Source organism: Octopus bimaculoides, chromosome 1 (genome assembly GCF_046866305.1).
Source record: "Octopus bimaculoides isolate indiv1 chromosome 1, ASM4686630v1, whole genome shotgun sequence".
Lineage (NCBI taxonomy): Eukaryota > Metazoa > Mollusca > Cephalopoda > Octopoda > Octopodidae > Octopus > Octopus bimaculoides.
The window spans coordinates 154087643-154104799 of NC_142928.1; the positions used below are offsets into that span (position 1 = coordinate 154087643).

A 17157-nucleotide genomic window follows, 5' to 3' on the forward strand; every position below is an offset into this window, starting at 1 on the left:
CTGAATCTACACGGAAATATTCATCAGTGTACGTTCACATGAATTTCTTAACATGGTTTTTATTATGGCAAGCATGTTGTAATATTATATATTACATATTATTTCATATTAAGGCAAACTAAAATTTTAGTACTCTTCGCAATATAACCAACAATTATTAAAATAAAAAGTAATTTTATTAGAATAATAATAATACTGATAACAGTTGCTCTGTTTTAAGGAGTCAGTTTAGGAGACACTTACCAACTGTGGCTTCAACTTCAGAAGGTTCTTCTGAATGTGAATAAATAAAAATGATGTTATTAGATTTTTACACCTCATAGAAATGAAAACAAAAATAAAAATATAGGAAGAGCACACTTCCTATATTTGCCTAAACTTTCATAGTTTTCGGGATATTATAGGATACAATGATCTGTCCTTAATCATTATTATGTTCACTGTTTTCAAATAAGTATGGTAGCTTAAGTATATATTCCAGTAACGTATTTATGTATCCTATTCCAGGAATGGCAACAAATTGATATAAATTGATTTTATGCTAGATACAATTTCGAATTAATATTTATATTTTGCAATAATAGTTGTGCATTCACATTTTATAAACTTTCATATGAATGAAAATTAAAAGAGTAATTTGAAAACAATTACAGAAGCAGTTTGTAATAAAAGTTCATATTTATTCTAGTATTATCGAAAATATAACCTTGCTCACCTCTGGGACGCTCCTCCTGGGTCACAATATCTGTGAAATTTATCAAATGAAATTGCGATTTATAAATACAATTGCAATTGTACATTTATAAATTTTACTGCTAAAATCGCTATTTCTGCTAGTATTTGAATATGAATTTAAAATATATTACTGTTTATAACTGTACGTATTGCTTTTGTGAGCAAGAATATTTCAATCAACTTGATTCAATATTATGTAGATTTCAAGCACAGGCACATTGTATTTATATATTAAAAAATTGATATCTAATTAAATTGCATTGTGATAAGTGCGTTTATAGTTAAACGATCGACACAAATTTTAATATATGCACTTGCTAATTCACAATACAAATGTTGTAAAGTACTAAAAAAAAACAAATACACAATATAAGAATTACGTGACTAGAACCACCCTAGTATAACACAGAAAAGCAACTAACGCAGTACGACATCCACAGCAACTTTTTCACAATATTGACGTTATATGATGTTAGTCCAAAATATACGGTATCTGACAAAAGGTATATATTTTGTAAATTGTCTACGAAATAGTTCACTAAAAATGCTTATACGTGTTTTTATTCATAAGTTATCGACTAAACTTTACAAGTTACTGTAACACATCATTCACCAATCAAAGAGTATATAACAGTCTTCAGAAAAGTATCCACACGAATGTTCAGTACATTTATTCTCTCTCTACAACGTAGGAACGACACGAAATTATACACAGATAAGCAGAAACAAAGAATTATTGTAACAATCTCTCACTCACCAACTGTAGATTCCACCTCAGAACGTGTTTCTAGAAGAAGGTGAACGTAAAAATATAAACCCATCAGTTTCATCATACAAGCAAACATTAAATATTTAGTGGATCGAATAGTAATTTTAGTTTACTCTTAGAAATCATTTACTTCCGAAATACAATGTTTTAAACTAGAAGATAAAAGTATTATAAAAATGAAAGTAAGATTCAAAAAACTTTCATAATTGGTGTACAAATTCAGACGTATGAAATTTAATATATTTCAAAACGAATATTGCAGAATTTTCGATTTAAAGTCATGTTGATACATTCACTATGAAAAAATTCTGTAGTAACTTACCTGTACGGGTTACTTTTTCCGTTACGACTTCTGTAGAATTAATGAAATAAATAAATGACTCAAGAGAAACGTATGAGGATGTATAATTACGTGGTTTCTATTACATACATATATTTGTGTATGTATATATATATGTGTGTGTGTGTGTGTGTGTGTGTGTGTGTGTGTGTGTGTGTGTGTATTTATGTACATGTATATACATGTATAAATATATATGCTCAACCAACAATATGTATGTATGTATAGATACACATATATATACTTATACGTATTATATATGTGAATTTATATGTGTGTGTGCATGCATGCATTTTTGTATGCATATGTGTATTTACTTTTGTATGTATGTGCGATTATAATTCACGTAAGTGCTCTTTATAAAGAAACGTTGGCAAATATGCCTTAGTGAAATGAAAAATGCTAATTAGATAGAGAAGCAAAACTAAGTCACCAGAATAATTTTCAGCGACACTCCAAATGACCGTGAAATATTTACAGGAATTAAGCGCTGGTTTCTATTAAGATTTTATTTCCATGCTTAGAGAAAATTTGATCTCTTTCAGTAAGTGGTATGCACAGCTATGTTCCAGTCTTTTTAGAACATTCAAGTTAGAATGATCAATTCACATCTTCTTTGGTGACTTGACTAAAGTTCTTCCATGTCGAAATATATTACGAAAATGTTTAGCCCTTATAATTTTTATAATCATAAAACGAAACTAAAAACTTTTAACTCAACTAGACCAGAACAATATATTTAGAAATTTGTTATCTATTGAATGACACATGCAAAACTTTTTATATGAAATTTGTGTTAATTGAAAAGGGAAAGCAAAAACAGAACGTTAATGTTTAGAAACTGAAAGTAGGTTTCTGCATTTATGATTGCATGAATTATTTAGTGTGTTTGATTCTGTTTGTGAGTGCGTCTTAGTGATTGTTGACAATTCTAAAGCAAATCGTGATTGGTGTCCCCTGTGCAATGAAACGATTGAATCCTTATATTTAAATCGAAGTAAATATTCATTCATTGCACTACAAATAATATCTTTCCTATCATTGATTAAAGAATATCGATTTTACTTCATAATTCAGGAGAAAGCCTCTGCTCTATAATGTTGAGCATACTTCAAAAATACACAGAAAAGGAAATGAGGCAATAATAAGCTCTAGCAGACAGAGACACCAACAAACAAAAGATATAAAATGACAGGAGCAAAAGGGAGTGCAAAGCGAACTGAAAAACAATATAAACACATCTTTGAAAAAGACGTTGTTAGTAGGTGTTTTATTGCTTAATTCACATTGACCTTTTTTTTCTATAAATAGCACATCTATTAAATGGCACATGCCCCTCTGATTTGAATGAATATTTGTCGCTACTGTGCGTGTATGTTCGTCTTTCTGAGAATTTCATGTTTCAGATTTTGTGCATAATCGCATATGAGAAAGATGCTTGCGTTAGCTATCAAGCCTATTATGTATTTGTGCACTACAAATATCTCACTTTTTATTTGCTGTAGCCCTCATATTGTCTGCAAAGCAAAGCATAGAAAGCCACTGGATTTATTGCAAATTAGACTCACCAACTGTAGATTCGACTTCAGACGGTTTTTCTGACGAAAATTAAAATCAATTATTAATTACCAGATTTTTCGATAAATTACTTGTTCATATTTGAGAAATTACGTTTATATCATACGCTTATGTAATTGTACTTTAACACATTCGTTACATTGATATTTTCACTTTACATCTTCTTACTCAATTTAAGTGAAACTTTTTTTGCTTCTGTTATTTACTCTTTTTAAAAATACTAATTAGATAGCCATTAAAGTAATTCAGAAACGGACAAAGTCAACATCCAATCACAAAAGCAACGAAAATTTTGGAAGAAAAAAATATAAATAATTCAGAAATGTATTTTCATAAATTTGCAAAACTCTATATTATTGATTAGAATATATGGACAATAAAATAGATACTCGAGAAGACATAATATTCATGGCCACTATATATTTAGTTTCCTGTATGATGTAATTGGTGAGGGTATATATTTACATTTGCCTTTCACTGGAAATAGTATCGGTACACTTTTTCAAATCATGTTTACAAAGCAAATTTTCGGTTAAAGCAAAAGATGTTTTAAAAAGTGTAGGTGGAATGGAAATTATTGTTTTATGAAAGATATTCTAAGTAGGAAATATTACATTTTTCAAATGAATATTGCTGAAGAATTAAGGATTTGACTTCATTCTAATGTATAGTGTGAGGAATAATTCTATACTAGCTTACCTGTATGAGTCACTTCCTCCGTTACGACCTCTGTGAAATTAATGAAACATATTTGTAAATATTTGAAAAGATACTTTGCATAACTACGTAGCGTTTATTTTAAAAAAAGTATTTGTACATATAACATTTTTCATTATCATTTTCCAGGCATAATATATATATAAATATATATATTTATCAATACATAAATACAAATCTGTAGCAGAGTCTATAATTGTGTTTATACTCGTCTTTGATCCCATGCATGTATATATATATATATATATATATATATATATATGCTTGGATGTTTGATTATAATTCACTCAGTGAGAATATTTACGTATGTAAATATTATGAGATGCCAACTGGTAACGCAGAACTGGCTCGTTTCGGCAGTTCTTAGCTAAACTCAACGAAAGCAGGAAATAATTTCAAGAAAAGAAGTTTCTCACAAATGCTAAACGATAACTGCGCACATGCTTCTGTCTTATTACACACCGCCACTTGCGTGCTCCTTGAGTAGTTCGCTACCGATACTTTAGCTTTGAGAACTTGACAGATGTATATTTCTTGCCACTGCTTGACACTCAATACATATATAAGATGGAAGTGGAAATAGCACAGAAGTAAGTCTATGACATTTCAATTTAAAGAGCAATTTAATAAAAAGTATTTTAAAAACTATATAAAGATAATATTACCGGTTTCGATGATAAATTTTTCAAATGATTCTCTAAATCATTTTTATTAAATTCCTTCTTAAATTGAAATGTCTTAGACTTCTGTGCTATTTCCACCTCCATCGCCTAGGTTGTGGCATATCATGATCAACTTTATCAAAAGCTTTTGCAAAGTCAAGGAATATTATGTCCATATTTGAGATGTCGAGTTGCAGTTGCTCCAACACCCAGTCATAGTTCTGTAGGAGCTGAATCAGGCAGCTCCTACCTGGCTGAAAAAAATGCTGGGTATCTCTCAGTAAGTGGTTTTCTTCAAGGAATGCGGTTAGTTTCCCTCTGACTATTTGTTCTATGGCTTTGCTGATGTGTGAAGTTAGAGAGATAGGCCTATAATTTTTGGCATATGTTCTGCTTCCTCCTTTATGGGTTGAGCATATTATCCCCTCCTTCAGTTTGCTTGGCAGCTTGCTATTTGCAAGAAAACGCTGGAAAAGAATCTGTGTTGGTTTCGCCAGGGCACATCTGCACGACTTGAAGAAGATTACTGGGAAACCATCAGGGCCAACAGCTGAGTTTGTGTCCACCTCATCTATAGCTAGTATTATATTTTCTTCACCAATGTCGATGTAATCCATCGTAACTGCCTCACTGGTTATAGGTGAGGCGGCAACGAATTCGACTGGTTGGTTCAATTGTCTGTGTTCCAACGGGATGGTAAAGACATTTTTGAACTGGTCATTCAGTACCTCACTGATCTTGGTTAGGTTATTTGTGAGTGAGCCATCCTTCTGGAATGGCTCAGCGTACTGAGGCTGTTTCTTTGACATAATGAAAGAAAGCCTTTGGATTTGACTTGATGTTTTTTTTTTATAACCCAGAATTCTTTGTCTGCTCTCTCCTTCACACCGGATTATTATTGCAGACTTTTTTTCAGTCTCCGTCAGTGTTGTCCTTAGGCAGAACCTTTCACTACTTCTGAGATGTAGGTTGATGCAATTTGCGACCTCCGTCCGTCTTCTCATAAGGGTCTTCCTCTCCCTTGGAATTTTGTTCCATTTTTTGTGTTGGCCTTGTGCTCTGGGACATATTTCTGGCATATGGTTTGCATAACAGACATGAAATATTCTAGTTTCATGCCATTGTCTGGTGTGGAGAGACATTTCGGCCAGTCCTGTCTGAAGATCTCCTTTTCGATCGATTTCCAGTCTGCTATGTGTAAGTTCAGGTTGGACAGATTTTGGTGTTTTCTTTAGGCTGTATGTCAATCGTTACTTTTGGTCAATACACAGACAACTCTATTATGTTGTGATCCGAAACGAATGTCGGCGTCACTTTCACAATATGAACGATGTCCATATATATATATATATATATATATATATATATATATATATATATATATATATATATTATAATAACAATAATAATAATGATAATAATATATGCATATATGGCTACAGGACGTCACCAATTGTGTAAACAGGATGAAATACGAAGACAAACGAGTTAAATACGTAAACAACGAGAGAAAAAGGAAAACAGGACAAATAAACAGAGAAACGACCCGTCATCAGTTGTCGGCTGTCTATCTACTCATTTCGAGCATTCAACGACAATATGAGTCTTCAAAGACAGTTTCTCCCATAAATTCTAAAATAAAATTTAGGATTTATGGTGGGTCAACGTTGGGAACAAAAACAGGACAGTGGAGACATACAAGGAAAGTGAACGGAAACAAACACGGAAGATCGTTAGACCAGAATGAGAGGAAAATAGTGAACGTTGGGAGAAATATTTTCTTTCGAAAGAGAAAACATAGAAGAGAGAGAAAAAACGTCCAGTTCTTTGAACGTCCGTACGTGCGTGTGCGTGTGCGTGTGCGTGTGCGTGTGCGGGCGCGCACGCACACACACACACACACACACACACACACAGCACTATTATATTTATTTGTAACAGACAAAGTTACTTTGGAATCCAGGTACTGAAAGTTAAAATACAAATTCTCGAATCAGAGTATAATGCGTGAACAGAAAGCGCAATGCCAAGTGAAAAATAATACCGACATATTTTTGCGGCATTCAGCATCATATAATGAAATCTGGCTTAATATGTTTCGTAAAATTCAGGCAATCGTTATGAAGGATTAATGCATTTTCCTGTTGAGCAAGACTTGTTGTTTCTCTGTAGTATATGATTTGTTGTTATTGTGTGAATGCTTTCATGTCTGTAATTCTCCATTTTGAATATGTCTGTGTGTTCTGTTTTAGCTATGAAATACATTAATTATTTGCGTCATTGTACATTTCATCCTGTATATCTGCTATCATCCACATTTGACAGTGAAGCCAAACATTAAAAGCAACAGAAATTATTGCAAATAAAACTCACCAACAGCAGATTCAACTTCAGATGGTGTTTCTGAGCGAAAATTGAAATAAACTACAATAAGCATGTTACTTCACACAAAGCCTCATAAATTTATCTGTATATATGTTTTTTTATGAGTATTATAATACATATTGCATTTGATATAAAGAGTAAATGAAGTTATCTAAAAATATGGTTTATATACAAGATACCAAACAAGGTTACAATCGACGTTTTTCTTCAGATAATACGTAAAATATGATAAATTTTCGAGAAAACGATTGTAAACTCTAAACGCATCTATGTCATTATGTGACGTTGCTTACGTATCAAAGATTTGATTTTGGTAGCAATTGCTATGAAATTTACGACGTAATCAATGTCACATTGTTTACTGCAATTCAGAAGCAGTATGATCCAGATGGCCCTTTAGCACTTAAATGCTATATAAAATTATGTTTAATTATGTTACAGTTATGTTGTTATACATCTTTAATACTGCATTTGTGTCTGTGTGTAACATTAGTCTAGTGCAATAATTATTGGTTACCATTTGCAGGAGTTCTAAGCTGTTGTTTAATATGAGTATTTGTTGTTATTTCATTAACCAAGTCTAAATTTATATAACGAAAGATCCTTAAGGAGGAGAACGTGTGTATCTAAGAAAAAAACCGCTATCATTAGTATCTTGTTGGTAGATACTCGTCAAAATTTTTCGTTCTTAACTGAATCATTGTCAAACACATTAACAGTTCTATTATTCATCCTGTAGTGTATTCTTTGAATTTGGGATCGATCCCACCGAACGAGAGCTTGTACACGAGTAAGTTTACATAATCTCAGGTTGATCAAAAACTTTTGGAATTTAGTAAACGGAAACTGTGAAATATGTCGCAATGTTCATTCTTGCTCTTGAGTGCTAAATTTAATTTGCCAACCGCTTTAATAACACAACAACTGCTTACAACAGATTTGAATCACAACGCAATCGAAACCTTTGCAAAGATTTGGACCTAGTTTAAGATAACACGTAAACTTCCTATTTTCATCCCTAGATTCGTAACAAATGGAAAAATGATAGGCACTTCTCGTTCATCCTTCAGTAAATTAGAAATATGTGTGTACATAAATGGATGTATGTATGTAAGTGTACATGTGTGTGTGTGTGTGTGTGTGTGTGTGTGTGTGTGTGTGTGTGTGTGTGTGTGTGTGTGTGTGTGTGTGGTAAACATTTTTCTTATATTCCCTCCTATTTAAATAATAGGATTTTTATTACAAGTACTACATTAAAAGAGGAAAGGGAGATCATTTTAAATTACACATTAAACGAAGACTTCTTCATTACAATTAAGAGGATAACAATAACCTTAGCAGAAACACAAAAATTGTCAAATATAAATCAATATAGCAACAACGGAAGCAAGAAACAAGAGAATAATGTCGACAGCAATTCTTTAGAATAAGTATTACATACAAATAATATGATATAGTTATATATATGTAGGAACTTGTTGATCTTATATAGAATCTAATTTTTTATATGCATAGTTCATAAAGCTAATATACATTAGCTGTTGACAGTATAATTAGTGCAAAAGCTATGTAACATATTTGGCCTGTTTTTAAATTATATGAAGGATATGCTACAAATGTTTAGAGGATATGGTGTAATGGCAACCTTAATCCTATAACTTTCGTGTTCAAAAAAAGTTCAAAAACTTTACAAATAATACGGAACATTGCAGTAACAAATATATTAAGCTGACAAACAAAGAGACGTTATACATTGGCCATAATTGCAATGAGGTAGAAGAATAAAACAAAAAGATGTAATCATGTTCCACTCGTTTAAAAATAAGCATAACAATTATAACATCATGTTGATTAATACACAAGAAGCGAAAATGTTACCTATAAACCAGACCACTGGAATTAAGCGCACTAGAAGAGTAGAATTATCTCGCATTTGTTATTTGCAATGCATTGCATCATATTTATAGAGGACTATGCACATTGATTAGCGCATTTATGTGTGCATAGTATAACAGGCAGATCTATATAATATAAATGCCTGAAATTATAAGTAATCCGCGTATTTAAATGCCTAAATTTTACATATAGGATAATGAAGTCAAACATAGAAAGCAACTGAGATTATTTCATATGCCACTCACCAAATGTGGATTCAACTTCAGATGGTTTTTCTGCACGAAATTAAAACAATATTCATTAACTGATATTGAAATATCATATAGGTACACACACACATACATGTACACGCGCTCACATATACACGCGTCGAAGACACACATTCAGTGTTTTTGCAATGCTATCTATATGAACGTATGTAAATACACATATATGCTGGTATATATGTATACCTATAAATACATATTAAAGAAATCAAATTAATGCAGCTGCGACAAAATTACAGATTTAATGCGAACAACGCATTATTTATACCATTGTGTTAGAAAATGAGATTCACACGAGCAAAATAAAAGTTTTGCCGCTGAGGTTGACGTAACTGTGAAAAGCATAGATGCATGTAGCGCACTTTTTATGGAAGATTTGGATGATATTTCGAGGAAGTTGAGCAAACACATAGTGAATCGCTCATTGCTTAATGTGTGCGTGTGTGTGTGTGTGTGTGTGTGTGTGTGTCTGTCTGTCTGTCTGTGTTTTTGTGTGCGCTCGCTTGTATGCTTTGCTCGATTAGGCGCAAGGCTAGAGTTACTGGGCTTGGAGTAAGTATTATGTAATCCTAAATCCTAGTCGTATATAAATTTAAAACCGTATTCTCGTTAATAGAAAGTCAAATCTTCAAGCTTCAATGAATAGATTTTATTCTGTACAACTTAAACAAATTACACACTGTCAACAATGAAAATATATCGAACTCATTTTATTAATCGCAACATTTCATACACTTATGACAACTTGTACATCATTGAATTATGAACTGTATACCTTGTAATTGATATTATAGAATATACTCGAAATTTAAGTTCACAATTTATAATTACTACAATATATAATCAAGTAAATATTAAATAGAAGATATTTAAGAAATCCTGTCAGAATTTGGAGTATCTATTGAAAATATTGCTTACCTCCACGAATAATGGTTTCCTTTATAATTTCTGTGAATTCAACCAAATTCATAATTAGCTTTTTAATTAACATATACTAATAATTAGTCAAATATATACACTATATTTACTTTACTGGCACAGTTATATTTCTGGGAGAATTAAACCTAATTTTCAGTTAGAAATAAAGAACAAATAACATATTTAATCAAAAGTTTAATCAAAAATGAATACTTCATAATAAGTGTTCCTTGTTCAAGTGTATTTTGTAGCAGATGTAAGGGAAAATATTAGCCGAAAAATCAAATATTAATCGTTCGCAATAATCAGTTTATAAGTAAACTCACCAATAGTTTCAGCATGCGGTCGATCTAGATGGAAATGAAAAACCGTTATATATATTTTTAAAATCTCTCAGCTGTATGCACAAGTTTCAACACTTAATATTTCAGTTAAAAGTGATATTCTATGGAACTTTGATTTCTTAAGATATCGCAAGACAAATAATAAGAACTGACATTATGGAAAGTGAAAAAAATAAGTCCATTATGCATATTTCGTAGAACAGTATGAAGGAACGAAACTTTGTATGAATGTTCTGATACTACTAATCAAAATACTAAGACTTATAAAATGCTTACTTTACTATCTAACGCAACAGTAAAATTCTGTACTTTACGTTTCAGAATATTCAAAAAACACGAATATAAACAGAATAAAACAATAATGATATCATCTCTCAGACAAATGAAGACATGTTATACACTAGTAGCCACAAGTTAGAAAAATACGAATTCTCCAAGCGGTATAAAATGTGTTAAGGCAAGGCTTGATGTAAATAATTTTCAAAGCATTGGTCAATGCATATTAGACTTTATATACATATATAAAGCATAAAATGTTAAAACATTTCACTTAAATTGGATATTCTAGGAAACTTTGCTTTCTTAAGATTATGGCAAGACAAATATATGGAACTGACAAAATGGAAAGTCAAAAATTAAGTTCATTGCGCAAATTTCGTAGAAATATGAAGGAACGAAACTTTAAATAGATGTGATATAATTATTCAAAATATTTATGATTTAGAAAGCTTCTTATGAATAAATGAAAAAACACGCTTGATATACATTCAAAGTCTCAATGATTTTAACGGCTGCTTACCTATCCAATATTCTGGTTCTGTTAGAGGTTCTGTTAAATTAACCAAATATTCGATTAAACGATTTGAAAATGGACCTTAAGTTAATATAGTACGGTTTGTAAATTTGAGATGCGTGATATTTGAAGCTTTGTCTAGTACAATACAGATTAGTATCAACTCAAATGAGTAAAGCCTACTTCTCTGCTTGTAAAAAGAATTGGCGTAAATATATCATTTTATAATGGACATTTTCCTTTTTCATATTAGAATTGTATAGGAATATGTAAAATATATTTCTAAACATATATTTTCACTTCTCAACTCAAAGATTCCTGTCTATAAAGTGCATCAGTTCAGTTCCCGCACTTAAGAATCAAATTTTTTCATCAACATTGTTTTTAAAATTCACAGTTTAGTTTTCGACCACATATATTTATAAATGAAAGAAAACTGATACCAATACAGTATATACCAATACAGTATATACCAATACAGTATATAGTTATTGGGCATCAGTTGATGATTGAGTTCATTGCTATTCTGACAAAATTGCTATCGATTATAGGTCAGGATTAATTGGTTTCCCTTATACCCTTGCAACCAGCCTGTAATATTTCTGATCTGGTACATATTCAACCATTTGACTCTCCTTGACGAGCGAAAAATCCGCTTAGACGGTGTTTCGGACACAGCTTCAAACATTCCACAAATATTTCCTAAGTGAGTAAAAAAGCTAAGTAGCAAATAAGTAAATCATCAACTGAGTCCCAATTTATGTATATGTGTGTGTGAATGTATGTGTTTGTAACTGTACATGTATATAGACACAGAGAGATCCTTCTTTATAGAAAGGTACATAACGTACACTCAATACTTAAAGACGCGTTAATGGAATTAACAACATTAGGAAAACTTTGTTAGCGTAAGCTGTTTACTTCTAGTCGCGCAAGCCACTCTATGAGACAGTATCATACTTTCGAAAGTGAAACATGTAGAGAAACATGAAGCAATCATTTGGTGAAACCCAGTTCCATTACTGTTATTACATATATATGTGTGTATCTGTGCGCACGTGTGTGTGTGTGTTTGAGTGAATGTGTGTGTGCGCATATTTGAATGAATGTGTGTGTGAGTGTCTGTGTGTGTGTGTGTGTGTGTGTGTATTAGAAAGTTTTAAGTCCAACAACGGCAAGATGGCGCAGAAGCAAACGCGATGCAGAAATTTAACGCGTCCACTAAAGGGGGTGGAGGAAGAAGAAGAAGAGAGAGGGGACGTTAATATATATAACAGTTACGGGGGAAATATCCTCACGAATATAACATGCAATTCCTCTCGCACTCTCTCATAAAAATTAAAGAAATGTTAATATACTACTTGAAAAAATCTCATTTCGAACATTGTTCTGTTCTGGAAATACATATTTTTTGATTAAAGCAACGTCTATTTCCAGTACAATGAATACATTGAAGAAAAGGAATATTCAAGATATAGTTAAAAGTAAAGATTATACCCCTAGACCAATAAGGGCCTAGTACAAAAAAAGCGAAGAATAGACAAAAAATATGCCATAAACAGTTACAGATGAGCGTCAGTATATTATTGATCAAATTATAAAATACTGAGCCTCACTGCATATTCATTATATTACAAAAACGTATTATATGCTATATTCTCAACGATGTAGTTAAGTAAAAATAAAGCATGTATAAGAGTTTTTATTAACACGTTACGAGGTGAACATTGGTATTTACTTGTAACACACATTTCATGAAGCGAACATATCTTTCAAACAATTTTGCTGCACATTCATTCTTTTCCAACAAAGTACTAGAAACTACACGAGAAAATAACGAGACATCTGAATGAAACCCAGCGACAAGCGGAAGCAAGACATCATTTGAGAATAATTTATGACTCACCAACTGAAGTTTCAACCTCAGGATGTGTTTCTAGTGAAAGATAAATATACAAACCAGTTATTTAAAGAATCCAAATAGTAAGACTCACAAACGTTGAATACACTGAGGTAGAACGGATTATTTATGTACCTTTTTGAAATAAAGCATTCTTTGAAATGTAATTTCGACCACCCGAAACGAGGAATATATTACAAATTAATTGAAATTTATTAGAAATGTATAGGTTCTCATAAAGGATATGTAAATGCAATAAGTGTCTAGATTTTATTTGTAATTTAACAAATAAACACACGTTTAAATAAATCTTTATTGGATACATACTGCAAGTATCAATTGTACAATATCTTACCTGTGCGAGTTACTTTCTCCGTTACAACTTCTGTGGAATTAACAAAGTATATAGTTAAATGCCTCAAAAAAAATTCTAGCAAAGTGCACAATTAACACACGTTTATATTATTCATATTGATTTGTATACTTATAGTACAAAGACGCACATTATTAAAACGATAATGAATATTAAAAGATATGTATATGTTTATGTCTGTAAGAATTGCTTTAAAAGGTATACAATTCTGGAATTCTCAGTCAATTCACGCGTTAATTCCGTTAATAGGAGCTATACGAAGATGTAGATGCCCAAATACATATATATTCGTGCGCACACACACACACACACACACACAGATAGACAGACAGACAAATATTTTGTATGGTAATCAAAATATTTGAAAAAAGCATTTAGTGGATCTTGCCAAGTCAGTTGAATAAACGCAGAAGTAATCAACTTTGTGTATGTGTGTGTGTGAGTGTGTGTTTTATGTATGTATGTACGTATGCATGTATGTACTCACATATATACATATGCTCGCACATACACACATATATATATATATCTATATATATATATATATATATATATATATATATATATATATATATATATATATATATATATATATACTGAAGTGTATGTGGAAATGCGGATATGTGCGTTCGTGTTCGTTCTGTTTTTATTGGATTTCACTACAGGAAAGGGTTGTGAATCTGACTTAATAGGCATTTGAAGACTGTGGGATTGACACGGGTAGCATTTCCTTTGAAATGTTACAAGTCAGAAACTGAAGGTCAAAAATACCGAATCACCAAATTCCAGAATGCTGTGGACGAAGAAATGTATACTGTAGTCTGTGAAAGGTCTGAGTAGTGGAAAAATATACGTGAAAAGAGGAGAAATAGTGAATGAATCGATATTGTCTCTATATGTGATATATTAGTCATATACGAGAAGCACTGAGTCCTGAGGTTGCAATGGATTAGTTAAAGAAACAATATAGCACATGTATGAAGTTGGATCGTATTGGTTAGCAGTCTAAGGTATTTGCATGCATAGCAGAAGCACCCTTCCAGATATGGGAGCTTACTATTTTGTGAAGCATAGTTATCTAAAGTTGGTTGGTTGGTTGGTATTTCTTCGAGAACGAACTATTTTCTCGATAAGAATAATAAGACTCGTCATTGTGATTCAGCCTTTGCTACGTGTGTGTATATATGAATACACACACTCGCACACATACACACGCATATATATATATATATATATATATATATATATATATATATATATACATATATATATATATATATATACATATATATATATATATATATACATATATATATATATATATACATATATATATATATATATATATATATGTATATATATATATATATATATGTATATATATGTATGTATGTATGTATGTATGTATGTATGTATGTATGTATCAGAAGAAGCATTCACTGCACTACGAACAATGTACTGTTCAAGGCATATTCCAGAAACACAAATATAAACAGAATAAAACAATAATGATATCATCTCTCGGACAAACGAAGACACGTTATACACTAGTAACCGCAAGTTAGAAAAGAACAGATTCTCCAAGGGGGGGTAAACTTCGTTAAGACAAGGCTTCAAGTAAATAATTTTAAAAGCATTGATCAAAATATATTAAACTTGGTATACATATATATAAAGCACAAAATCTTAAAATATTTTAATTCATCGCTGCGTATTATATTGGAGTGGAGGCGCAATGGCCCAGTGGTTAGGGCAGCGGACTCGCGATCATAGGATCGCGGTTTCGATTCCCAGACCGGGCGTTGTGAGTGTTTATAGAGCGAAAATACCTAACGCTCCACGAGGCTCCGGCAGGGGATGGTGACGAACCCTGCTGTACTCTTTCACCACAACTTTTTCTCACTCTTACTTCCTGTTTCTGTTGTACCTGTAATTCAAAGGATCAGCCTTGTCACACTGCGTCACGCTGAATATCCCCGAGAACTACGTTAAGGGTACACGTTTCTGTGGAGTGCTCAGCCACTTGCACGTTAATTTCACGAGCAGGCTGTTCCGTTGATCGAATCAACTGGAACCCTCGACGTCGTAAGCGACGGAGTGCCAACAATAATACTGGAGCTATTGTCGCTTTACGTATTTTGTTTCTATACGACATAATTAATGTAAAGTGTGTCTTTATTTTCTGAACATTTTCTTCTTAGTGTATATGCTTATGTGAGAATCTGCTTGAGTATGTATAGGCGCATGTGGAATTGTAGCATGTGACTTCACGGGAGAAAGAGGAAAGAGTGCACATGTCAATGCGTTTCTATGTATTTTGTTTTACACACCAAATATAATACACATTTGCGTAGTTAGAGAGCCCTTCGTATTTTATTTGCTATATCCGAAACACTTACTATGAAGCCAAACACTGAAAGCGAGCAATTTTTTACAAACTAGACTCACCAACTGTAGTTTCAACTTCTGACGGTTTTTCTGAACGAAAGTTAAAATAAAGTGAATTAATTACATAGCGCAATTATTTCACATACAAATATAAATTTGTGTTTATGTAAACACATTTTATGTATCTATATTAAAATACATTTATCGAATAGATAATTTCCTTTCTTTAATATTCGAGCTTCATTTAATTGATACATGTTTACGTATGTCATTCACACTTTTGTAAATATTGTTAATAAATTAGAATTAGAAATATTTCTTCGTAAGTTTTCATGAATACACAAAGATATCAATTTTAATGTTTATAATATAAAGTATTGTATATTATTGTAGAATAAACTTATATGAATTTTGATGAATATATGTATTTATTTTAAGAGTGCTTACCTATGCGAGATTCGGTTTCTGTAACAATTTCTGTGAAATTAACAATATAACAATTACCTAATGCCTTGATCAACTCGTAAAATCTACAAATTTTAAATAGTCTAGATGCAATAAAATGTGTCAATAAATCTACATGAAAATATTTATGGATACTGTTAGGATATTTAGGATAATATTTTAAAGTGTAACTCACTATGATTTTGATTTAATTATTTAATGAGATTAATGTTTATTATTTAATACAATTGTGAAGACATTCCGTAGAGCAGCTTGTGTCTTCGATGTACATCATTTGACGCTGTTTTGACTAGCTAAAAACTAGTACTAATGAGAGCTAGAGACTTAACCCTGCGATAACGTGGCCTCCTAATCAGGGAAAAGTATTGTATTCTCAGTCACTTACGAGGGGGTGGGTGAAAATTTTTGAGCCTTCAAGACCTTTGAACCTTGAAGTGTTGTACCTTCAGCAGAAGTCTTGTACCATGTTTTGTTTTTGTAAGGCTCAAGACTTTTCATACATCCCTCGTAGATGCCGAAGTAAGTTCCAAACTAATGGAAATGTAAAGTCTCGAAATACTATAGAGTTATTATATATATATATATATATCTTAAATTTAATATAATTAATATGCGTTACATATTTATT

General features: G+C 31.7%; 1 protein-coding gene across 1 annotated transcript in view; it reads right to left on the reverse strand.

The window, feature by feature from the left end:
* LOC106869541 (uncharacterized) overlaps window positions 1-17157 on the reverse strand; it is a 502813-nt gene that overhangs the window by 242106 nt on the left and 243550 nt on the right. Inside the window, exons 135-149 of the mRNA XM_089360195.1 lie at window positions 16512-16541; window positions 16125-16154; window positions 13659-13688; window positions 13310-13339; window positions 11410-11439; window positions 10593-10616; window positions 10267-10296; window positions 9328-9357; window positions 7175-7204; window positions 4122-4151; window positions 3413-3442; window positions 1827-1856; window positions 1493-1522; window positions 716-745; window positions 244-273 (exon numbers count right to left, since the gene is read on the reverse strand). Coding sequence (XP_089216321.1) covers window positions 244-273; window positions 716-745; window positions 1493-1522; window positions 1827-1856; window positions 3413-3442; window positions 4122-4151; window positions 7175-7204; window positions 9328-9357; window positions 10267-10296; window positions 10593-10616; window positions 11410-11439; window positions 13310-13339; window positions 13659-13688; window positions 16125-16154; window positions 16512-16541 — 444 coding nt within the window. The remainder of the gene's footprint in view (window positions 1-243; window positions 274-715; window positions 746-1492; window positions 1523-1826; window positions 1857-3412; window positions 3443-4121; window positions 4152-7174; window positions 7205-9327; window positions 9358-10266; window positions 10297-10592; window positions 10617-11409; window positions 11440-13309; window positions 13340-13658; window positions 13689-16124; window positions 16155-16511; window positions 16542-17157) is intronic.